We start from the raw sequence: 25458 nt of genomic DNA, 5'->3' as shown, positions 1-25458 counted from the left end.
GTATTTCTGTGGTGGTATTTTTCCACTTTCATTAGCGATTTTATTTGATGAATCTGGCTAGAGGTTTATCAATTTTGTTCATCTTTTCAAAGAACCAGCTCCTGGTTTCAATGATCTGTTCCATTGTTTTTGTTTGTTTGTTTGTTTTTAGTTTCTATATGATTTCTTTCTGCCCTAATCTTTATTTCCTTCCTTCTGTTGGTCTTTAGTTTTCTTTTTCTAGCTCCTTCAGATATAAGGTTAGGTTGTTTGAGATTTTTCTTGCTTCTTGAGGTAGGCCTGTATTGCCATCGACTTACCACTTACTCTTAGAACCACTTTTGTAGCAGCAGATTGGCAATCTGAATTAAAAGAGGTAGCCCCAGGCATGGGACCTTATGGGAATGCTCCTCTCCCCAAGGACAGCCATATTTGGCTCTCCCTACTAGAGCTGGTGCTTAGGACCATCAGAATGAAGCAGTAATCAGCCATCCTTTAGCAAATATTACATCAGAAGTGAACAATTTTAATCAGTGTGGGAGGAGTCTCCAAGTTGAATAAAAGGGGGAAAAACAGAAACACAGATGAGAAAAAGGCCATCTCTATCTTGTCCCTTTCTATGCAGCTCTAAAAGCTCATGGCCTTTGAACATTATGCCGGTGGTGACAAGGACAGGCCCTACTGCTGCTGTTAGGCCTTCGTTGGTGCATCTACAACCTACAGTGGGAGGGTGGGATTATAGGGTATCTCACATACCACAATCTGGGCCTGGTTTGAGGTGAGGGGAAAAAAGGATCCACTCTGAATTTGAGTGCAAAAAATAAATATAAAATTTATTAAAACACCCACAATATTTTAAAGATACCAGGAGTAATACAGTTCACAAACCCAGTTGTTTGTGTAAATTATAATAAAATACAAATCAAAAAAGGATACATACTTGCAATTTCTAGGCACCCTAAATTAAATTTACTGAAACACTGGGGGAGAAGGGAGGGTAAGGAGGGGTAGCTCAGGAGGCAAACCAATAAAGTGGGAGGAAAAAATATTAACAGAAAGGTAAAAATTATACAAAATAAAATTATCAGCATAAATTTACTGTACTAAGAATATCTACAGTTTAATAATACACATCCTATTGCCTTGAGACATTGCAAAAATCTACCATTCATCCATCAACCCCAGATAAACTTCATTTCAAGTAGCCACAGTTACAAAGTCAAGACGGAATATTCAAGTATGGTTGTTAAGTTCACCTCCATTGGAAGCCAAGTAACCAAACAGGAATTCAAAGAGAGAAGAAATAAAACACATCAAAAAGCTACAGGGATTCTAGGTTAAGTCTAATGCATTAATATGCCACAATTATGACCTGCCCTTATTTGTTTTTTATAATTAGAATATGCGAAAAAGAAATGACACCACTCCTGTTTTTCTCCTCCTTTTTCCCCTCAAAAAAATAAACCAACAAAAAGCACTGGAATCAAGAAGATTTGGATGTTCAAAGGAGCCAAATAGTATTTTTTAAATCCCCATGTGAATAGTGATGAGTTATCCCTGAATGACGACGGGTAGTCAAAATGAGAAAAGAGCGCAAATGATACCACTACAAAAAGCATCCCTGATATCAGAATAGAAGCGAATGAGGAAGTAGGCCAAATCACTCAGATTCTTAGGCAAAAAGCAACTTTAGACCTTGCATTTCTGTGCCGCAGCCTCTGCTCAGGGGAGAAGCCTATTGCTCTGCTCTTGTCTGCAGCTCTGCGGGAGGAAGGGCTAGGAATGCCAGGACAGGGTCTCACATGGAAACACTCTGCGCACGTGTGGGTGTGGGGCCGTATAACCTATGCTGGGATATGCACCTCAAAAACAATTTTGGTCCAGGGTATGTCGAAGTTGGCCATGTACTACAACAGATGCAGCTGGCTAATAAAGTAAGTTTTGAGGAAGTGATTTCAAATGACAACAACGCCTGAAAAAGCTCAATGAGATGGGCATAGGAGATTCACATTTTATTCAAAAGCAAAACTTAGAATGAAATAAGTCAACCCCACTCCTTCCTTTAGATAGTCTGCCATTTCAACTGCTGAAGAATGAAAAATAAAATGACCCCAGATTCTTCAAGGTCAAGTAAGTCATCAGATGGACAACCTGCAGGTATCAGACCTTCAAGGAATCTATTGAAGTTGTCACAATGTCCTGTTTTTGAGGTATTTAAAAAAATTGTGACAGTGGATGACATAAAATGGAGCTTCCGGTTTTCAAAACATCAACTTTTGTGGACCCGAGAGGAAATTTAGAGTAGCACCAACTAAAAAGCAGCCTCAGTGGCGTCAAGTGAGCAAAGAAATCTCCTTCCTTTAGTTCGAACGTGAGGGGTTACCAGTGACAGGCAGAAGCAACACTGAAAGGTTACCAGTGACGGGCAGAAGCAATGCTGGGGCAGGGGCCGTGAAGAGCAAAGCAACAAGCCCACTGCCCACCACGGCGGGGCCAGTGCCAGGGGAGGAAGGAGGCCTGCTCGGAACGCCTCGGTATACGAGTGCCTTGGAGGTCCTCAAAGGTGTCTGCTTGGCACCCTGCAGGTGGAAAATGTGTGTCCTTGGCAATGAGAATGCCTGCCATTTCAGAAGAGGCAGGAGTCCCAGACTCCCCTTCCTCAAAAATGGAAGAAAAAAAAAAAGCCCTTCACCTTTCCTTTCTCATTAGGCCTGAGGGGATAGATGTGTAACCAGAGCACCTGCCAAGCCAGGAAGGCCCACTCCCAGTTCAGTTAGGGAGCTGGCTGTCTTCGGAACTTGCCTTTCAGGTTTTGGCCACCAAGGGAAGAGTACTAAAAACAGAAAAACTGCTCAGAGCAGGTTTTAGCACGATAAACAGAGGTCTAAGGAGACAGCACCAAAGGGGGGGCGGGGGGGGGGGGAAGCCAAGAGAGACTGGAGCCCACCTTGTTTTTGGTTGGTTGTGGTTTCAGAACCTTGATAGCACCTCAGCAGGACAGGATCAGGGACAGTCACATTAAAACACCATAGCACCATTTTATTTAGACTATGTCAATTCATAAAAATGCTTCCTAGTCCATAAAACACACTTCAGTAACAAAAGGAAAGAGATTGGTTGAGGCACGTCAGGGACATCACTTAAATTTTCCACCAGCATTGCCTTGGTTTGAGATCTGGCGGTGGTTAAACGTTACAAAGTCTGGCTGGATTTCTCTCCATGAAATCAGGTTACCATCCTACTGATCATCAACCATCCTCACGCCTACTGCTGTTCGGTGCAGAGCACTTAGGCTCTGCTACTTCTGCCCTTGCTTTAGCACTTTAAAAATCCCTTGCTCTGCAAACTCCTGTTTCCAAAAGAGTCTGGTGGAAGGACCAAGAGGGGGCAGGGTATGATCTCTTTCCATGCACACCACGGTCACCTCGGTGAGAGGGAAAGCCGGACCCACGAAGCCAGCGTGTGGGAAACTCAGGCCCTGCCAAGAAACAAACTACAATGACAGCAAAAACAACAAAACCTCAAAAATCCATGAAACAACTTTAGTCAAGATCTCTGATGGTTAGATAACGGTTTCTTGAGCTAGCACCAGTTATTTTGTGAGAACCTGCCGCAAAGCGATTATTTTAAAAATCTCTTAGCACAGGACTTTGCAAGCACTTCCCTTGCATGCAAAAGGCAGGGGGAAACAAAACGAAAGAGGAACCAAATATTCGCACTGCATGTGGATGGCATCTGTGGACAGGGCACACTGGGGAGATGAGGACTCCATCATTTCTCATTGCTATAATATTAACTCTAAAACTTGGTCATGCTGTTAGGTTCTTTAGTTGCAATGGCTTTATTTTTCTTCTCATGATAAAAACGTCTGTTAATCATCTTTAGGACTTAAAAAATGATAGTGCCAGTAAAAAATAAAAATTTGATTTTTCTCTTTAAGAAACCTTCAGCAGCAAGGGGGGGATAAAGAGCTGTGCATAGTTACTTTTTAAATATACGTCTAAAGCATGCTAATTTTAATGACTGAGATTTGAGGTAGGTTATACATGTAGTGTGTAAAAATCAGCATGGGCTCGAGCATAGCAACAGCACCACCTAATTTCTGAAACACCATTCTGAGGGGAATGGGAACATCCAATGGAGACTGCCTCTTGACTCACCTCTCAGCAGCCTATTTGCTAGTCTAGGAATTTATGAACCAAAGGCTGTTGGGGCTGCGGGGACAGACATCACATGCTTTTAGCTTGTATTGGTTTCTCCTTTCATCTAATGGCTTTGCTATCAAAGGGTGACGAGGGGAAGAGTATATTTAACATACATCAGGAAGATTCACACATGCCAAGGATCAGAATCACCTGGGTTACACTCGGGACCTTCCAAACCAACAGCCAACCTGGGGCTTTCCCGGGTCATACAGACGGTCACATTCTCCAAATGTTTCGTAAAATATTGTATTTCTTGCTTAAGATCATTTAAAATGAAGTTTTCAAGGCACCCCCGCATCTACCTAAGCACGGAGTCAAATGAGACCTGCATAAAAGTACGGATGCGATAAGCAAAATAGCATTTAAAGGACCCAACTTTTCCTCAAAACTAGAAAATTAGCATGCTTATTAAAGACTCTGCTTCCTTTAGCTTGTCACACTGAAGGTCAGAGGTTTTCCTATAAATCTGAGTTCTGAATAATTCTAAATCCTGATAAGCTCTTGGGTATTTATTTCAAAAGCAATAATATTTCATTTTTGTCCTGTAAAATAAATGCAACTTTACAGAATATGGTAAAAGTGAAGGATAGACAAAGCACGTTAAATATTCAGCTACTATTTACAATTTCTCCCACAATTACATGTTAAAACATACTTTTTTTTTCAAGTTGCTGTTTAAATCTAGGCAAAAGTGCTTAAAAAAATCTTTCACTATTTACAATTAAAACCAGACCACATAAATGCTCAGGACATCTTACAGCGACTCTCCGCCAGTGCTTCTGAACAGTTACAGCGAACAGCCAGCGGGTCGGTTCTCAGCTCTTACACAAGGCACCTGGAAGCTCAGGGACTTGCCTTTAGCATCGTCATCTGATTGTTAAACTCGTTTTACAAAGACCCACATCTGAAAAAAAAAAAAACTGCTCAATAAATATCTGACATTTATCTCAGGGCTTGGTTGTCATTTCACTGTGTGGCCATGATCCCCTCTGTGTGTCCTGATGAAACCTCCCGTTCACCACACACATCCACATGGGTAGCTTCATAGGAACTTTGCTAATACCACAGGAAAAACAAACACTCCAGGAAGTCTGACTTGCTGTGGACAAATGTTGCTTCCACCAGTTAGGCCCAGCCTCTCTCAACAAAGTTGCAAAAAGTAAGCACCACATTCTCATTTCAAAGAACTGAACAAATGCACCAGAATTTTAGAACGGGCAAGTTCAAGTGGGTGGAGAGGGAAGGAAGGAAAGGAGAAAATGATCAAATAGAGAAATGGCACCAATTAGGGAGGACAATCATAGCTACCTGCTGAAAACGTTTGACTCCTGCATTTTAAAATTGGTAAGTGTAAGCCCACCCCCACCAATGGTAGCATGGCAGGGGCCGGCTTGGGCGTGAGGCCTGCACCATTGTCCAACATGGAAATCCAGGAATAGAGAGAGATGCGTCAACTGCCGTTACACTGGTGTGCTGAGCTCCCGCAGGATGTGACCTGCCCAAGAGTCAAGCAAGTCCCAGCACAATACTACAGCACCAGGCTCTGCACAGCACTGTGCACGGAGGGACGGCACAATGCTGGCTTTTCACAGCTTGGGTTCAACTTCTTGTTTTTAGAGATACAGTAGCCCTTTTTCAGGATCAGCATAGACTCTCGGGCATTTTAGGAAAGACTGCCACTAAGACAAATTCCTTCAGCCCAGTATTCATTGGCTTGTCAACCCCGGTGGAAATGGCTCCTAAGAGCCTCTCAACTCCAGCTCCATCAGGAGGTGCTGCCTAGGGAACCATGACATCGTGTGACTTGATAAATAACGGACAGAGAGGATTCAGTGTGGAGACTAGCAAGCTTGAAGCTGTCTACTACCAACCTAGTTTCTGGGGAAATCTACACCAGCATCTCAGGTGCCTGGCCTGGGGTGCACCTGCCCCCCGTCCCCGATGCCAAGCCGGTGACTGGAAAAGGGACTCCAGCTGTTTTTCTACAGATTCTCCCATCCTACTGGAGAGGACAGAAGCTGTCCTGAGGGATCCCTCCCCTGAAGGGAAGGCGCATCTGTCAGGAGGGATGGACCGGGTGGCTACAAATCTGCACTTGGCTCATGAGGGGCAGATGGCTGAGAGAACCTTGTCAGCTCCCAAGAGGGCCAGGCTCACTGGGCCCAGCAAGACTGGGCAGGAAGGAGCGCTTTTGGCCTTTCCTGCCGATCCTTTACCATTACTATTGTCGCTTTTTAAAAAATCCAATAAATACACATTTTAAATGGAATTTAAAACTACTCCTTTGTGAAAGGACACTATAAACTTTCTTTCCATTATTGTGATATACAAGGATAAAGTTTTAAAAACAAGAGGAAATAAAAGCCACCCCCCCCCCCAAACAAGGGAGGGAAAAAAAACCAACGTGGAGATATAAATATTAAGATCACGAAAAAAATCACCCGACAGCCGTAGTTTCTTCTTCAAAGTGCTGGGGAAGTGGGGGGAAAGGGAGGGGCGGGTCAGTTCTGAGGTTTGGACCATAAATACATATATATGCATATCTATATATGTATATATAGATAAAAAGACTTCTGCACCCCCAACCCGCCCCCAGGTGTGAGGGCAAAAGCACCACAGAGGCAGCTCGGGCGGGGCCCGACGCTGAGGTACGCTGGCTCCCTGGCACCCTGGCACCTAGATCCAGCGGCTGTAGGGCCCAGTGACCTTCGTGTAGGCGTAGGAGGACACGGTGACTGCTGAGTCTGTGGGCACGGCCAGTGCCTGCCGGGTGGGGACAGTCCCCTTCTTCTCCTTATGCTGAGGCTCAGCAACCATGGCGCCCCCCCATTTGCGCTTCTTCCCGTAGAGCTTGGCCTCCTGCTGGCCCAGGCCCAGCCGGGCGGCCTCCTCCTGCCGCGCCCGGGCCCTCTCCGCCAGCTGCTTCATCTTGGCCTCCCAGAGGGCCAGCCCATGATTGGGCTGGTTGAGGTTCTTATGCTGGTAGAAGACCAGCGAGATGCGGGTGGGGTGGCAGCGGTTGGGTTTCTTGAGGGGCGTGGTGGCATGCAGCTCCCGCCGGGCACACTCGATGAGGATTGAGCCGTGAGCAGGGGCCACAGCCACGCCGCCGATGTTCTCGTCCAGGAAGTTGTGTTCGCTGTCAGACCACAGCTCCTCCTCCTCCTCGGCCCCACCGTTCTTCTCCTCCTTCACCACCCCCTTGTTAGGGGGGTCCTCAGCAGCGCCCTCCTCCAGGCTGAAGGGATCCCACAGCTTCTCCTCTGACTTCAGGGCCCCAAACAGCTTCTCACTGGAGCCCAGGGGCAGGCCGAAGGACTGCCAGGCTTTGTCCAGCTGGCTCGCCCCCGGGGTTGGAATCCTTCCCTCCTCTCCCTTCAAGGGGCTCCACAACTTGTCTTGGAAGCCAGGACCACCTTTCAGGGCAGAGCTGAAATCCCCGGCCCCAACCCCCCAAGGCTTCTCAGTCAGGCCGGGCCCGGCCAAGGCCGAGGTGTTGTTCCCAAACTTGCAGGGGCTCCACGGTTTGCCTCGGAGCCGTCCTCCAGGCTGGGGGGCTGGCTGCTGCCCCTCCCCAGGGAACAACCCCCACTGGCCATCTGGGAAGTGGGAAGGGGTCAGGCAGCCAGCCCCAAAAGAGCTGAGCTTGTCGGGGATGATCGCAGGGCTCTCCCCAGGATGGAACACACCCCAGCTGCCACCCACACTGTTAGTCCTCTTAGGGGACATGCTTGGGCCTCCTGAGTACTGTCCCCATAGGTGGTTGGGTCCCCCGTTCTGAGAAGCCTCGGGCAAAGGTGTTTTGTTCATCTTACCAGGGTCTCTGGGTATAGATTCGGCCTGGACCAGTGGGTCTACTGGCTCTTGCTTGATGGATCTGTTGTAGCAGTTGGAACTCTGTGCAAAGGGAGAGGGGTCCCTGGATGCTGGGTGGATCTGGGGAGCCTTGGGAAGCAGATACTCCTTGGGGCCTGGATAAGCAGGCTGCTGGTGGTGAGGAGTGGGGTGGTGGGTGTCCGTGGGAACAGCCTGGCCAGGCAGCTCGGCAAACTCAGCACCACCGTAGGCCGGGCTCAGGCTGCTGTGCAGAGCGTGGAGGTCTGGCTTCTTTTCAAAACTGCTGCTGCTGCCACTGTGTCCCCAGGTGCTAGGACCCAGGAACTGCGAGGGGAAGACGGGGTTGCTGGATGGAAAGCTGTAGTAGCCGAATGACGGAAGAGCATACTTGGAGTGGAAGCCATTGACAGAGGTCAGGCTGGGCTGTGCATAGTAGGAGTGGTAGGAGTACACGCTGTTCATGCTGTACGGGTCGGAAGGCCGGCAGTTGCCCAGCACCGAGTAGCTCTCCACGACTGCGTTGCCGCTGTACTTGAAGGAGCTGAAGTGGTTCTGCGGCTCCACTTTGAGGGAGGGCTTCAGGCCTTGCTGGGAAAGTCCACCCTTCAGAGCCAGGCCTGGGGAACACAGGAATCAACACGGAGAAGGAGCAGAGGGAACCCCGGCCCGCAAAGGCCCTGGGCGAGGGGGCCAGGGGTGCAACCTCCCTGTTCCCTTAGGGGTTTCCCGGCCCCACTGAAGCACCGGGAAAAGTGGGGGCAGAGCCCACACAGCACTTCTCCTCCTCCCTGGCACACCCCCACAAGTCCTCGCTGAAGCCCCACCCCCCTCATGCTGGCCTCTGCAGGACAAGGGTCAGGGGAAATGAGAGCTGCCCCCACTGTAGACCACGTGCCTGAGGCCGTGGGATTCTCTGCAGACGCTCAGGCAGGCTGGAGGAGAAGCCAAGCTCCTCTTCTGCTGGCTCCGCAGGTGCCACCCGCCCCCACCCCCAGGTACTCAGGCGTCCTGAGGCTGCCGTGGATACTGCGCCGGCTGAAAGTTAAGGTAACGTGTGGTCCACGGGGCGGAGAGAGGCCCCGGACTTTAGTCTGGAGTGCCATCTTGAAGCAGGAAGAGGGGCAGCGAAGGAGCTGTCCAGGGCCACAACCCTCCCCGCCCCGCCCGTGCCACCTCTGGTGGGCACCCTCTCCCTACACACCTGGGTCAGTGGAGATGCCGGCCAGCTCCAGGGCCTCCTGTTTGATCTTCTCGGGAGTACTCAGCTTCTCTTTCTGAACCTTCTTCTTCTCGGCTGCTGCCTTTCTGGCTTCCAGCTGCCGCTGGCGGCAGGACTTGGCAGGCTCGGGCAGGCGCCGGACCTCACGGGGGAAGGCGGTGAGCACCTGGATGGCCCCGCTGCCCACCTTGGCATTCTGGTTCTCCTCACTGCCAAACTCGTCTGTGTTGGACATCTTGTACAGGGGGAGCACGTGCAGCTGCTCGTCCTCGGGAATCTTGCCCACGCAACGATTGTCTTCCTTGGTCAGGGTGCAGACCTGCCCCGGGCAGAGAGAGGGAGGGTACATGGGGTTGGGGGGGCCTGGCACTCAGAGAAAGAGGCTGAGCATCTGCATGCATGACCCGCCCACCCTTCCCCACACAGTCCCAACACCAGCCATCCACGGTTTCTAGAATGTCTAAAAGCACAGCTGTCCTGGTTCATGCAGTAACAGTATCCCCAGCACTTAGAATCTCCTCTACACCTTCAAAGGACATCCATTCACTTTGCCTCCTGGGACCCTCATGTGGCTGAGGAGAAGAGATGACCGGCCCAAGGTCGCATGGCTGGAAAGGGGCCGGGTCAGGCCTAGTGGCCATACTCTGCCTGCCAGTGGAATATTATTGTCACTGTGCTTTATCACCTTGCTGAGCCTCAGACCTTCTACCATTACACTCCCTGCCCTGAACACTCAGCCTCCTTTTGCTCTTAAAATACTTTTTATTAAAAACTATTATGTGCTGGTTGTAGAAAATTTAGGCCACCAAAAAGGAAATAATAATTATCTCCATAATCCCACCACCCAGAAATAATCACTATAAACACTTTGATCATATATGCATATATACACATACACACAGTTTTTGTATAATGTGATCCTATTTCATTACCATACGGTTTTATAGTAACTTCATTTTTAAAAGATAGTATATTTTCTTATGCATTAAATATTCTCCTTCAGTATGATTTAAGAACTTGCATAATATTATTCTATCGTATCAATGTATTCATTTAACTAATCCCTCATTACTATTAAAACTTGTTTCTAATTTTTTCCTATCATAAACAGTACTTTTAAGCTAAATCTTCTAAAACACGTCATTCCTTAGAATAAACGCTGTGAAGTAAACAGCCATACGTTGCTGCCCTCCAAACTGCCCTCCAAAATGATTATCACATTTTTCACTCATACTGGCTGAAGCTGAGCTTCCATTTTCCTATACTTTTGCTTATAATTTTGCTACTAACTTCTGAAAAACATTTTGCTCATTATCAAAATGTATCACGTTGGTCCGCATTTCTCTGATTACTAATAAGGCTTAATCTTTTTTTTTTTTTTTTCTGTCAGGTTTACTCTTTAACTCTTGGGTTGATTATATTTTATTTTCTGTGTTCTTGATGTTCTGGCAGTTGGGGCCTTGACCCTGGAGGGACGTCCTTCCCCGAAGACTAGCTAATTCCTAGAGATAGCAAATGACCCCCCTTCAGGTGCACTCTGATATACAAACTGACCAATCCAGGGCCCACACCCCTAACTCTCTCTTTTTATCAAACTCTCACACACCAAGCAAATATTCCCCCTGCCCCCCATCACCCAGGACCAGGGAGGACAACTGGGGACCACCCCTATGGCCCAGAGTCCACAAACTATTCAAACTCTCCAGTTCTCAGCTTACTTAACTCTGCCTTGCCCACTCCTTCCCACCAAATCTCCAACAACTGCGCTGGGCCACACTCTCACCACTCACTCCTCTGCCTCCTGACCAATCCTGGTGCTTCCCTGTGTGGCCTGGTGGGCACATGCTTCTTGGGCTCTGTGAGTATAAAGTTCAGCCCTCCTGACAATCCTGTGTGTGTCTTCCTCTCTTATCATACTTCATTAAAACAAACCTTGGGTATATTTGAATACAACTCTCTTCTTTTTTTGGTGAGTTTTATGCCTCTTGCCCATTTTTATACTAGACTATTCATTTTTTTTATCATTTATGTAAAGCAATCTTTGTCTATGAAAGTTACCATTCACTTTGTCACTTGTTACAAATGCTGTTTTCCAGTTTGTACAGGCCTTTCAATTTTGATCACGGTGTTTTATTATTGAACAGAAACTGTACATTTTTATGAAGTCAACCATGTTCATGCTTTCATCTGCAGTTTCCCCTTTGGTGTGATGCTCTACCAAGTGTGTTTCTTCCCAGAGTATGTATGTCTCTTTAGACTTGACCTGCTCTGAGTGGACCCCACAGGCTTTCTGGGTTTGACTGACCACCGGCCCTGCTTCCCATCATTCCCTAAAACCCAATGTGATAAACGACACAGCAAAAGTAAAAAGCAAAGGACGAGATATGATAGAAACTGCGTTCCTCTCCCTAACATAGATACCTTACCAATGTCAACAGACAGCTATCCTTGTTTTTTAAAAAAAAAAAAAAAAAAAGGACATACAGGTAGTCACAAAGATAAAATTTAAATGGGCAAAAAAAAAAGAAGAGAAAAAGACGTTCACCCTCTCTAGTCATAAAAGAAACACAAATTACAGTGAGATCGTACATTTGCCACTCAGGTGGGCAAAGACTAAAGAAATTGTGAAAACCCTGTGTTGCCAAGTAAGCCAGAGAAGCAGCACTCTAAACCTATAAATGTCCTTACTCTGGGACGTCAAGGGGATTATTCCACCACCGCACCAAGATGAGGTAAGGATGGACCCCCACTCTGGTTTACAGAGGGGGAGTCTGGAAACACTCACTGTCCATCCACAGGGGAAGTGGTCAAATAAATGATGGCAGAGCCATACATACTGCCTTACAACATGTTGAAGTAAGTCTACATCCAGTGACACAGAGAGCTGTCCATCATGCATTCTTACAAAAAGCGGGTCATGGAACAGCACATACATATACTGTGATCACATCTGTGTAAAACTGACACAGCTGTGCACACACGCACATGCATATATTCAGGTGCCTGAACGGATGGTCATTACAATGCTAACACTAGTTAGGTCTCTAAGATTTCAGGCAATTTTTACTTTACGCTTTCTTATACTGTTTACTTTTTTAGACAATAAATAGTTTAATTAAAAAAAAAAAAACACTGTTCATTTTGGAAGAGGTTTACTTTTTTCCACTCCAAATGCTACAAAGCTCTGGGATCAAAATAACCTCACTGTGCTCCTATCTCCTAATGTCTCCTCCTCCTTCCCTGCCCCTCTTCTAATCCTGGAGGTCCCTCCCTTTCTCTGTGTGTCAGCTCGAAACCCTCACAATACAGTGTGGACAGGGGCCTGCCTCATCTTGCTTCTAGCCTTCCACATAAGGGAAGGAGGACAAGGTAGAGAAATAAAATCTCGTGCTGGGCCATCAATCCCTGTGTTACACCCCAGTTATACCCAGACTCTGGGAGCCCCCTTTCAGGTGAATTGCCATTGCTTCTGCTTCTTCCACAGTTCCCCGGGGAGCCCTGCCTGCCCAGGACCTAGTTAAAAAGCAAAGAAGAGAGCTGGCATCATCCCTTTGAGGGGGTCCCCACTCAAGTCCAAACCTCCCCTCTTCTCCATCTGCACTCACTCCCCTAGTGACAGCATCTAGCCTCGTGCCTGAAACTGTGAACTACATGTTCTCCAGACAGCCCGCTCCCCTGCCTGCTCCACGTGTCCACCTGGACATCTGCCAGGCATCTCAAAACAGAACTCCTCATTTTTACCACCAAACTGGGCTTCTCCTGTGATTCTACATCTCAGCGTGTCGCACCAACACTTGACCAGGTGCTCAAGCAAAAAGCCTTGGGTGGCTCTCTAGTCCTTCCTTGTCATATCCTACATCTGTCCATCAGCAACCCCCGCTTGGCTGGCTGTATCTTCGAGATCACCCAAAGTCTGTCCAACCACCACCCTCCCTACCCTCGCTCCTGTCCAAGCCCTGTCACCTCTAGCCTAGACAGTGTCCCAGCCTAATTGGCTTTCTCCTTTGATTCGCTCCCACTCACCCCATCTCCACATACTTCTTTTCCATCTGCAGGAGCAAGAGAGCACTTCTAACTTTATCAAGGAGACCCTACCACTCCCAGCTTCCCCTCACACTCGGAGCACAACCCACAGCCCTGTCCACCTTCTGGGCTCACTGTGACCTGGTCCCTGCCTGCCCCTGAATCTCTGTGTATGCTGGTCCTTCTGCCTGGAGCACTCCATCCCCAGATATTCGGGTCCCTTACTCTCTTGCTTCATTCATGTCTCAGCTCAGGTACCCCTCCTCAGAGGGACCTCTCTGCCCATGGCATCCAAAATGGCATCTGCTATCACTCTAGCCCTTACCCTACTTCATATCTTCCTCACAGCCTTCAACACTACCAGACATTAACTGTATCACATACTTGGGCAGGGCTTGGTCCATTTTATTCCCCAATATCTACAGCAGCATCTGGGAAAATAAACATTTGCTCGGTGGATGAATCAAGAGTGGTTTGGATTTAAATCCAGTGTTCACAGAGACCTGGAACAGTCTTTAGGTAAGGACTCCAGGTGCCCAACAGACTGTGTTCTACAGCATCCACCTAAGACATGGAGACGAGACCAGCCTTGTCCAAGCATTCCGGTCCATGCATTTCTCAGAGAAGTGGGCAGGGGCAGCCAGTATGGCAGGGCACCTCCCAGAGATCTGAGACTCTTGTCTCCAGGTCCCTCCCTACTCTGAGCCCACCTGTCTGCTTAAACCAGTCCCCCTCCCAGGACCATCCCGCAGGGGGAGCTGTGACAGGTCCAGGGTTCCTTACCACTGTGCAGCCGTTGTAGAGGTTATGCTGGTCCTTGTGGGCATGGGCACAGAAGTCCATGCAGGCTGTGACCCCCGAGAAGGGCCGCCCTTCCTTCAGCCCCAGGCGGCAGTCAATCGCTATTTCCTCATTGGTCACCTGTGTGGACAGCCAAGGAGAACTGCTCGTGTGACCTGAGGTCAGTGGCCTAGATTCTGTGCTGAGGAGGCAAAGCTAGGTCTTGGAGGGAAGGAGGTTAAGGACCATGGAGGCCTTGCAGAGGGGCTGCAGGAGGTAGGCTTTCCGGATGAAGCCTCCGTAGAAATTACTTCCTTCTGGGTTAACTCAAGTCCTCCTCACCTCATCTGGGAGATGCACAGGTGACAGGAGAGAGAAACTTGAGCCTCCCCAGGAGAAGCCAGACCAGGAGAGGTGAAAGATTACTATGGGGGGAGGCACGAAAGCAAGGGATAGGGGAAAGATGGTCTGGGACGCAGTTAGCTCGTTGTCAAGAAAGGATCTCATCAAAGACCTACATCACTGCTCTATCTCTAGCTGAGCTTTTCCCATAAGGAGCACAAATGAGCCCACTCTCCCATTTCCTGACTTCGGGGAACACGGACAGAGATGCAGATGACACGTGGGCAGAGAAAAGCCCAAGACCCAGTACCTGGTTCTGGTAGGCCTGGGGGGCTAGCCTCTTGTACAGGGGAGCAACTTCAGTAGCCAGGTCCTGGAAACTCTTCCGGAGCACTTCTTCCTGTGGAGAGAACAGCAGTCACACGTATCCAAAGCAGCCCCACCTGGCAAACTCTACACACTGGAAATTAACCTCCATTCTAGAACCACCGCTGGGTTGCTGGGAAGGTAGGAAGTGCCATCAGGTGTTTTTACAGGTTCCGTCTGGGAGGCATAGGGTACCATGTCTGTTTTAATGTTGGAGACACAGAAGCTCAGGGAAAGCTGTGGCCTGAAGGTCCAGCCATCCTGACTGCTAAGCTACTAGCTCAGTGCCGCTCAGAACACATAAAACAGGTTGTTGGTTTTGACTGCTCAACACCCTAGGTCAGAAGTTCGATGAAGTAGGCAGGTAAAAGCAGGATCAAAAGGTGTGGCTTTTTCTTCTGGTGTTGCAGGCAGGCAAATGAAGGCAGAGAGGGGTGGGTCAAAGTCTAGGCCAGGAATTCCACAGCCAGCCAGGCCCAGAGCCTGTCATGAGCCAGGGGCACTCTATTCTCTAGACCTGCACCATTGCATGTGTTATCATGAGCTCTGTGCTGCTTCTGAAATATATATTAAATTTAATTAAAATTAGATAAAATTAGGGCACAGAGAGTCAGCTCTGAGCCTGCATGGCTCAGTTGGTTAAGTGTCTGACTCTTCATCTGGTTCAGGTCCTATCTCACCCTTTGTGAGATTGAGCCCCATGTGGGGCTCTGTGCTGACAGCATGGAGCCTGCTTGGGATTCTCTCTCTCTCTCTCTCTCTCTCTCTCTCTCTCTCTCTCTCTGCCCTTCCCCCACTCACTCTCTTTCTCTCTCGTAATAAGTAAACATCTAAAGAAAGTTAAATAAAATTAAAAACCCAGTTCCCGTTTTACGAGCCACATTTCAAGTGCTCAGTGGTTACATGTGGCTCCTGTGCTACACGTTTTTTACAGAGAACGTTTCCATCATCACAGAAGGAGTTCCACTGGATACTGCTGCCCCAGACAAAGCAGCCGCACCCCAGCTACATTTGGCCAAGGGTTTCAGGTATCCACAGCCTCTCCCTGGCCCTCTGAGGGTGGCAGGTAGAGCTGGGGGGGCTGTTTCTACAAGGCCTTGAGCACAGACAGGCATGAAGAGTTTGCAGAGAAGAAAGAGGAAGAAGAGAGAAAAAGAACCAAGTTCATAGAAGTAGAGATGGAAGAGCAAGACCAATGGCTCAGCGGTCTGTCCAGTAGGGTGGCCAGAGCTGCCAGCCACTGCCAGCTGCCTGTCTCTGGCTCCAGCCCAGAGGCTGCCACCAACATGGTAAGCCCACGGCCAGCACAGCACAGGGCTGAGGCCCGTGAGCTCTGGGAAGACCCAGACCTGACTTCACCATTACTGCCACACGGCCCTGGGCAAGCCATTTGCCTCATCTGTAAGGTGAGTAGCAACAGGGCCTACATCTGGGGTGTCTTGAGGTTAACGGAGATGCACACCCGTGAGGTGCTGGCCAGAATACTCAGCACTAAGTAAGTGCACAGAAATGGCAGCTGATAGAACAGGGGAAGTACATGTGAGAAATTAAAGCAATGCCTTTTCACTCCTGGTCATTCCTAGTTCCTGTGGCCCTGGGGCTCCTCTCTTCATTGAAACAACTGCATTGAAACAACTTGCTTCCAGGGGAGGGCGGATGCCACCATCGAGAAAAGTCCAGTGTCAAATCAGACTATCAAACTAGCTTGTGCAATAGTCTAAAAGCCAGGCTTTGAGGCAAATAAAGTTCTGCACTTGAAAATGCTTCCTTTTACTTCTGAAAAGCACGACTGGATACCCAGAGCATAGAAGTTTATTACACATAGGGTAGAAAAACGTGTGCCCCAGGGGAGTCCCCACGCCCATGGAAAAGGAGGAAACTCTTCTTGTACAAGGAGCTCGGGGAGATGTGGAAGGTAGAACTGGGGATCAAGATGTTGCCTAGATCCCCACAAAGGGACCCAGTACCCTACCTCACAAGAGCTCAGGTAGTGGGGAGGGGGTAGGTTCGGGGGCAGATGGCAGGGAGCCCAGACAGACCTGTACCTTCTCTGCATTTGGAACTCTGCATGGAGACCACCTCCTGGGATGGCCTTCACAAGCACAGCAACAGAGGGGAAGGGGCAGGGAGGAAGGCAGCCTGACCTGACCGGGAGGCTGCAGACAGGAGGCCATTGTGGACCCTAGTCCAGTGCCCAAGAGACAGGCTAGGCTCCCAGCAAGAAGACAGCAAGGGCCTGGAAATGTGGACAACCGCACAGAGACATGTGCCTGGCTGCCAGGTAGAATGAGGGGCACTTCGGGAAGCCCAGCACTGGCCCCAGAAAGTGGCCGAGGCCTAGAGGCCTCTTCCTGCCATACCTCCCACCCCTACAAACACATCTTAGAAAGAATGAAGAAAAGAAATGACTCTTGAAGAAGATCAAATTCTGGTGAGGAATTTGACCATTTACCTTAAAGAGACTGTTTTAAGCTGGGAGAGTCTGAAATGCCCATAATTGGTTAGGTTTAATTTTTCACTCATCACACCCCTCCACACCACACCCCACATACCTTACTTCCCAGCAAGATAAGGTCAGTTAACAAAATAAAGCCAGTTGCATTATCTGCACGTGTGAGTCAGGGTGTGCTAACCCACCCCCCACCACACTACCAGAGACGGGAGGCAGGGTAGGACGAGCCGGAGGGCCCCACCGCTCCGCGGAACTTTGCTTACCTCCTTGGGGTTGTCCCCCACGAGGCGGAACTTGCGAGGCGTCTTGCTCCGAGCGTATTTGCAGCCGTTGAAGTACATGCTCCAGGAACAACCAAAGGAGAAGGAGGCACCGCAGGTGTTGGGGTCTTTGCCTTGACAAGCGCAGGTCCGGCTGCAATACGCATCACACGTTAGGCATACAGACACATTTTTTGTTCGGAAATCGTCCTCCTACATCAGGGGGGAGGTCCTGCTGAGGCCTGGCACCCATGGTCTCCCAGTGACTGGGACCACATCCCTCCCGCCTTCAACTCCTTCCCCAAATTTCCTCGCATAGAGAGTCAGCTCTGAGCAGCCCTTTCTGCTCCCACCCCTGAGCCTGAAGGTCTAAGAATCTGTCTTTGGGAGGGGAGCCTGGGTGGCTCAGTCGGTTAAGCGTCAGAATTCGGCTCAGGTCATGATCTCACGGTTCCTGAGTTCGAACCCCATGTCGGGCCCTGTGCTGACAACTCAGAGCCTGAAGCCTGCTTGGGATTCTGTGTCTCCTTCTCTCTGCCCCTCCCCAGCTCGCACTCTGTCTCTCTCAAAAATAAACAAACATTAAAAAGATTTTTTGTGGAATCTGTTGCTGGGAGAAACCCCTTGGTGTTTTGAGACAAGTGGGAAAAATCTAGTCAAAACCCCAGTAAGGTTTATACTTTGCCTTAACACTAATATCATGACGGGTTCCAACACAAACAACACAATCAGGGAAGTGACATGGGCTATAGAGTTTGAACACGCCTGCTTCCTTCAGGCTCAGGTGCTGACAGGCCTTTAAATAAATAAACACTGACATTATAATCCAACAACTAATCAAACCTGGAAATGCTCCAGATGCCCCTCAACTGGGGAGTGGGTAAATGAACTGTGAGGCGTCCAGCAGTGGCAAACTACTCAGCAATCAGAAAGAATGAGCTACACACCTCCACAGCTGAAGCCCAGAAACGCTACGCTCAGGGGAAAAAGAAGCCAGACTCAGGAGGCTACACCCCGTATGGTTCCGTCTCTACAACATTCTTACAAAGGCAAACTCACAGGGACAAGAAGCAAGAATGGTGGTTGCCACGGGCAGAAGGAAACTTGCTTACAAAGCAGGCACAGGGGAACTGGAGGGGATGATGGAATGGTTATACATCTTCGCGCGGCGGCTACGTGACTGTAAACATTTGTCAAAACTCTTCAAACTTGGACACCTGAAACCGATACTATGTTGTATGCTACCTAACTGGAATTTAAATACTTAAAAAGAAACCTCTTCAAACTGTAGATCTAAGTAAAAATACCTTAATTTAAGAAGTGGTGGTGGGGGACTCGGGGGCTCAGTCGGTGAAGCGTCCGACTTGGGCTCAGGTCATGATCTTGCAGTCCGTGGTTTTGAGCCTGTGTTGGGCTCTGTGCTGACAGCTCAGAGCCTGGAGTCTGCTTCAGAGTCTGTCTCCCTCTTTCTCTGCCCCTCCCCCGCTCGCACGCACTCTCTCTCAAAAATTAACATTAAAAATTAAAAAAAAAGAAAAACACCTTAATTTAAAAAGTGGCATTTAATTTAAACGCCTTAATTTTAAAAGACCCTAGAGGGGCAGGTTTTATGAATACCACTGATGCCTTAGATTTGTGGGACACTCATGCACTCATAGCTGTTCCACCATTAGAACCTCAGAGTCCCTCTGAGGTTCACCGGCAGAGCCAAGCCAAGTCAAGGGACCCTTCTCTTGCCGGGACCAGAAGAACCCAGGTCAGGATTGTGGGAGAACTTCTTTCATCACAGTCCCGACTGCAGGACAGACAGGGCCCTGGGAGGGGCCAGCGCCGCCCTCAGGGGGGCCCAGGGTCTCCCCCTGCATCTGCCCCCCAAGGCCCTGCCAATGGACACTTGGCCCAGCCACCCCAACCCTTGCGCGCTGAGATCCCACCCACGTACTCATCGTTGAGGCCACATCTCCGGCTGGTGGGGTTCCCGTACTTCCGGAGGGTGTCGGTGAGCTCTTGGTAGAGGGTGTCTCCGAGGCTGCGGGGGATGCCCTCCCAGGCCAGGATGAGGATGACGATCACCGCGTTCTGGCAGTGGTGGCCTGCCCGGTGCCGCACCAGGCACAGTAGTTTCTCCTCCAGCGTGTGCCTGCGGATCACCTGCAGGGGGGTGGGGTGGGGAGGGCACTGCTAACTGTGGGAGCCATGCCCCCACACTCCTCTGCATGGGATGCCATACACCCCCCACCTCTGCTGACCAGACCTGGGGACGCAGGTCTTTAGGGCAGTGTCCACAGGATACCACAACCTGGTAATGGCAACCATACAGGCTAAGAGACCGTTACAATTAAGGAATAATAAATACAAAAGTTATTTTTTAAGAGCAAAATAAAAAATATTTACTACAAAATGGAAGTTACTGATGAATTACACAGACTTAGGACTAAAAACACACAGATAAATTGGTAAGCCAAAATATATTCAGAGATTTTTATGTATCTTAAAATATTTACAGAGAAAATGCTGCATATCTGTATGATTTTAATTAAAAAATAAGGGCCTTGGTGCTGTGGAAAACAATTTTGGGTAGTTTCTCCAAAAGCTAAATATGTAATTACCATATGACCGAGCAATTCCTAGGAATATACCCAGGGTGACCGAGAGCAGGGACTGGGTCAGGTACTGTTCATAACAGCCAGACAGCGGGCACAACACAAGAGTCCATCAGTGGATGCATGGATAAACAAACAACGGAATATTCCCTAAACAAACTATTCCCTCCAAACAACGGAATAGTCCTCAATCTTAAAAAGGAAGAAAAATCTGACTCATGCGACAACATGGATGAACCTGGGTAACATCATGTTAAGCGAAAGAAGCCACACACTAAAGGATCCACACTGTGTGATTCCACTTACAGAGGGTACCTAGAATAGTCAAATTCATAGAGACAGAAAGTAGAACAGTGGCTGCCAGGGTTGGGGCGGAGAGCGTGGGGAATTATTACTTAACGGGTATAGAGTTTCTGCATGGGATGGTGAAGAAGTTTTGAAAATACAGAGTCGTGATGGTTGCAAAACAATGTGAATGTTGGGGTGCCTGGGTGGCTCAGTCAGTGGAGCGTCTGGATTTCAGCTCAGGTCATGAACCCAGGGTTGTGGGATTAAGGCCTGTGCAGGGCTCTGCACGGACAGCATGGAGCCTGCTTAAGATCCTCTCTCCCCCTCCCTCTGCCCCTCCCTCGCTCTCTCAAAAACAAAACAAAACAAGAATGTGAATGTAGTGGATACCACTGAACAGTACACTTAAAAATGGTTAAAATGGCCAATTTTATGTTATGTATACTTTAACACAACTTTAAAAAATTAATAATATACCCCAAACCAGTGAACTATATACTTTGAATGGATACATTGTATGGTGTGTGAATTATATCTCAATAAGGCTCTTAAAGAAAACAAAAGCAAGGGCCTTGGGCTCTGCACTGCTGCCCAGCCAGGTTCTCACCTAACTCTCACACCCAGAACTCTGTCCAAAAAGATGCGGCATGGCAAAGGGCCCGGGAGCTGGGGGACGAGGTGGCTGATCTCCCATAAGAGCCCAAACTAATTCTGTGACCTGATAAGATGAGGGCCTGTGAAGAGGGGAGGGATGAGGGCAGACTGGGAAGGGCTTTCAGGGGAAAAGAACTCAAGGCAGGGGTTCCACAAAAAAGTCTGTACAAGGGGCTTTCATAAGTAGCTTCCTGCTCTAGAAGAGGAGCAGGCAGATGGCAGGGTGGAGGGGGAGAGTGACAGGGAGACCACTAACAAACAAAATACAAACAAAAGTGGATAAAGTGCTGAAGTAGGGCAGTGGGGAATGAAACAGGAAAAGGAATGTATTCAGACTCATTGAGGAGAAAGGTGACCTTGGGACCATCTGACTCTAGGGGCTGAGGGACAGGGCAAAGTCTTTTTTTTTTTTTTTTTTTAATTTTTTTTTTTTAACGTTTATTTATTTTTGAGACAGAGAGAGACAGAGCATGAACAGGGGAGGGGCAGAGAGAGAGGGAAACACAGAATCTGAAACAGGCTCCAGGCTCTGAGCTGTCAGCACAGAGCCCGACGCGGGGCTCGAACTCACGGGCCGTGAGATCATGACCTGAGCCGAAGTCGGATGCTTAACCGACCAAGCCACCCAGGCACCCCAAGGGACAGGGCAAAGTCTTAAACGGACTTCCACTTTTGTGGCACAGGACAGTGGGTGGAGTGGGGGTTGTTTACTGATGAGTTAATTGGGAACACGCTGGGGCTACTTGGGAATGTCTGAGTGGCTATTTCTAGTAAGACCCCAATACACTGGGTCTGGAGGTCAGGAGAGGCCTGGGCTGGAGACGCACTTGGTCATGAGTACAGCAGTGCAGGGAGCTGTCCAAAGAGGCAGCCAGGCAGGCAGTATAAATAAGGAAAGTGGGCCAGATGGACAACTGGGGGTGGTGTGGACCATGGCCAAGTGAAAAAGCACACGCCCCTTCAAAATGGGTAAGCCAGGCCTTCTCTCCATCAACCACTGCCTGATGGGAATCCCAGCCTAGTGCAGCTACCTCTTCCAATTTTAACAAGAAGAAAACAGAAACCTAGATTTTTACATGAAATCTCTCCTTTCAAAGATGTGAGCACCTAATTCAATTTTTAAAATCATGGTAAAATACACATGACGTAAAATTTACCACTGCAGCCATTGTTAAGTGTATGGCTCACTCGCAGAAGTACCTTCACGCTGTTCTGCAGCCGTCACCAGACCTCTGTCCACCTCTACAACGTTCTATCTTCCCAAACAGAAACTCTGTACCCACTTAGCACTCACTCTCCCTTCTCTCTGGCCCCTAGTCCATGGTAACAACCATTCTGCTTTGTGACTCTCTGAATAGTTTGACTACTGGCAGTGCTTCATACATGTGGAGTCATACAGAATTGGTCCCTGGCATAACAGCCTCAAGGTTCATCCAGGTTGTAGCAGAGGTCAGGATTTCCTTCAAAATTTTCAGGGACACGTTAAACAAAATATATCCCTGGCCCATGAGTTCCTGCTCTGAGCCAACCCACAGAAGCATCGGTTATATCATTATTTTTAAAACTTTCTGGGATCAGTAACACACAAACATGTCATTAAGTCATGCAGTATTAGAGCTCCCTGTGCGATTGCCTGGCCTCCGCAGACTGAGCCGGGCACATCGTGAACACAGGTTCACGATCACACATCACAGGTACTGATAAGACAGCAGTCCCTGCCACCAGGGTTTCTGAGGCACTACTGTCAATCTCTGCTCAGTGCCCAGGGTAGGGCACTGGCTAATTAATCGCCCTCACGTGCAACATGTGTTCAGAGCACACAGGGAAACACCTGACCTACCAAAGTTGAGGTTGAGGCCACGTCTCTTTGGTTTCCCAAGTGGCAAACACATAAACGTGATAAGCACAAGCAGACAGCTCTCTGTGGCCACACCCTCACAGGCCGATGGGTACACTCAAAAAAACTATAAGAAAACAATAAAGTGGAGCTCCCTACCCACACTATGAAGGAAGGAAGCCAGCAGGACTGAATGCACCAAGCGCAAAAATCAAAAGGCCAAGGGAAGGCAGGAAGACACCAGTACCTGAGTGTGGCCATACGGATGGTTCATATCCCACCACAGACACAGACAGCACCCCCCCCCCCCCCACAGCTGGGCAGGAATCCCCCGTGCACTGAACAAGAATAGCACAGCACCAAAGGAAGCCCACATCTGTCTTCCTACTCCCGGTACTTAGTTCCAACCCTTGGGGTTCCCCAGGAGGTCTGTTCCAACCCTGCCCTCAAGAGGCCTTCAAATATCTGCTTTCTGACCCCTGTTATCTTTACAGACTGGCCCAAGCAGCATCTCCAAGGTTCTTGTATCCAAAGCGCATTTTTGCTGTCTGTGGTGTTTGCTTCTGGCATGTCTCCATTTATTCTGAGCCTTTGGAATGCTACCTGGTCACTCCCTTACTCCCATGCTTGCCGACTTCCATACTCTGTACAAGCCACCTCAAAACCGCAGATTATCAGTGGGCTCCCTGGGCTATCTCACTGCTCTCTTAGATCCTTCTCTCAACACACATTTGCTGGGTACCCATGATGCGCCTCAACTTTGTCCCCCAAGAGCCTGGCCAGGCAAGTCTAGAATTTGTCAGACACACTGCTTTTAGATGAACCTACTGGTTGGGGGTTCAGGCTGTAGACAAAGACATGAACCTGGTTCAGATGAAAACCCAGGCTCTAGATGGGAGACCAGAACAGGCGGTGGGCAGGAAGAACCACAGGAAGCACCGTCCACCACAGGCAGCTGGATGCTGCCGCTCGCCCGTAGCCACAGACTACTGCCTGGGTTCTTGACGCCACGCTGACACTAAGGACAATCTGCCCCTCTTGGCACTTATGGGTCACTTCCCAGTGTGTGTGTGTGGATGGGGGGGGGGGAGCAGGGGAAGGGAACACCTGCCCTTCTCTAACTTCCAAGGAGGTAGAACTCTTTAGATGAGCTCTACCACCAAAACAGATAGGGTATTTGGTGGCTGTGTAGGCAAAAACCAAGAGAAGTCCACTGCACTAAGGGAGATAGCTAGAAAAGAAAAACACAACTCTGCACCATTTTCTTACCACTGTAATAGTCTATGACCTACCACCATTTGCCCTTCCTATAAAACATCATTTCTTTCCTCTCTCCTTTTATCTTCCCTCGTCAGATACAAGAATTTCCCCACCTCTGGGAACGTGGTCACTATGCATTCCCTTCTATCTGGGCTTTTCTTTCAAAGCTAGCATCACTCACTGGGGTTTGGTGACACCCATGAGCTGTTTCATCTTTTGGACAAAACATCAGGTGCCACGTGTGCTCTGCTCTGGGCATCTGCGCACAGACCCTGGAGGACCAACGTGTGAAGACCAAGTTCCTCCCCCTCCATCATTCTGCTTCCCTCTTCCTGCCCCCAGGAACTAAGCTCACTGCTTCACCTGGGCACCTCCTTCCTCAGCCCTAGCAGAGGCACAGGTGCTGCTCCCCAGAGCTCTGGGGCCAGAAATGCATATTCTCTTCTTCGACACCACCTACATAGCCAGTTGTTTTCTTCCCTTGATCCAACTGTTTCTGAAGATGGAAAAGTCCCCAGGCTCCACCTGTGTGAGGATCTTCAGTTTCCCATTCAGGACTGTGGAATTCTCCAATGACTACATGGATTAGCAGAAATAAGGGCAGATGCCATGTCGCTGATGGGTTCTCTGAGGGATAACACTGCACCCTGATCAGCCACAGACAGATACAGTCCCCCTCCCACTGTAATACCTATCTTTCAGGAGGGTGGGGACACTATACTTCCTCATACCTGTGAAGGCTCTATGTAGCTCCAGATTCTTTTATTATATATAATTCTGCAATACTGACCGAAAATTGCTAAAAAAAAAAAAAGGTATGTGATAGTTCAGGTACAGACACCTTTCATATTCATTAAAAACAAAGGTGCAAAGGTATGGCGTATACGAGACAAAAACAGCCATGTGCACATGGACACAGGCTGACAAAGGTCTTCTTCCCACCTTCCCTCACTCAGTGAGCTGTATATTCACACAGCCTATTACCTTTGCTCACATGACTCTCTTTGCCAGAAATGCTTCTGCTCTCCCATCAGCCCATTTATTTATTTTTTAAAAGAACTTTTTAATGTTTATTTATTTTCGAGAGGGAAGGTGGGGCAGAGAGAGAGGAGACACAGAATCCCAAACAGGCTCCAGGCTCTGAGCTGTCAGCGCAGAGCCCGACACGGGGCTCGAACCCACGAACCATGAGATCATGACCTGAGCCAAAGTCGGACGCTTAACCGACTGAGCCACCCAGGCGCCCCTCATCAGCCCATTTAATGTGGCCCTGTATTTGTGATCCCATGCACGTCACCCTCCTCTGAGAAACAAAGCCTCACATTCCTCCCACCATTCATATCCCTTGACCCT

General features: G+C 48.8%; 1 protein-coding gene across 3 annotated transcripts in view; it reads right to left on the bottom strand.

Annotated features, from left to right (window-relative positions):
* Nucleotides 1–337: 337 nt before the first annotated feature.
* TET3 (tet methylcytosine dioxygenase 3) overlaps nucleotides 338–25458 on the bottom strand; it is a 104975-nt gene continuing 79854 nt past the window's right edge. For 2 of the 3 annotated variants that reach the window (XM_042981751.1, XM_042981752.1), the window contains 6 exons: nucleotides 19406–19614; nucleotides 17467–17617; nucleotides 14696–14785; nucleotides 14047–14184; nucleotides 9223–9559; nucleotides 338–8638 (listed from right to left, as the gene is read on the bottom strand). In XM_042981751.1, the coding sequence (XP_042837685.1) occupies nucleotides 6861–8638; nucleotides 9223–9559; nucleotides 14047–14184; nucleotides 14696–14785; nucleotides 17467–17617; nucleotides 19406–19614 (2703 nt within the window). In that variant the 3' untranslated portion in view covers nucleotides 338–6860. The remainder of the gene's footprint in view (nucleotides 8639–9222; nucleotides 9560–14046; nucleotides 14185–14695; nucleotides 14786–17466; nucleotides 17618–19405; nucleotides 19615–25458) is intronic. The other variant, XM_042981753.1, reaches the window with a different exon arrangement.

This window comes from Panthera tigris, chromosome A3, assembly GCF_018350195.1.
Source record: "Panthera tigris isolate Pti1 chromosome A3, P.tigris_Pti1_mat1.1, whole genome shotgun sequence".
NCBI lineage: Eukaryota > Metazoa > Chordata > Mammalia > Carnivora > Felidae > Panthera > Panthera tigris.
Note: the sequence above shows the minus strand (reverse complement) of the source record. Positions and strands in the feature narration are given on the sequence as shown.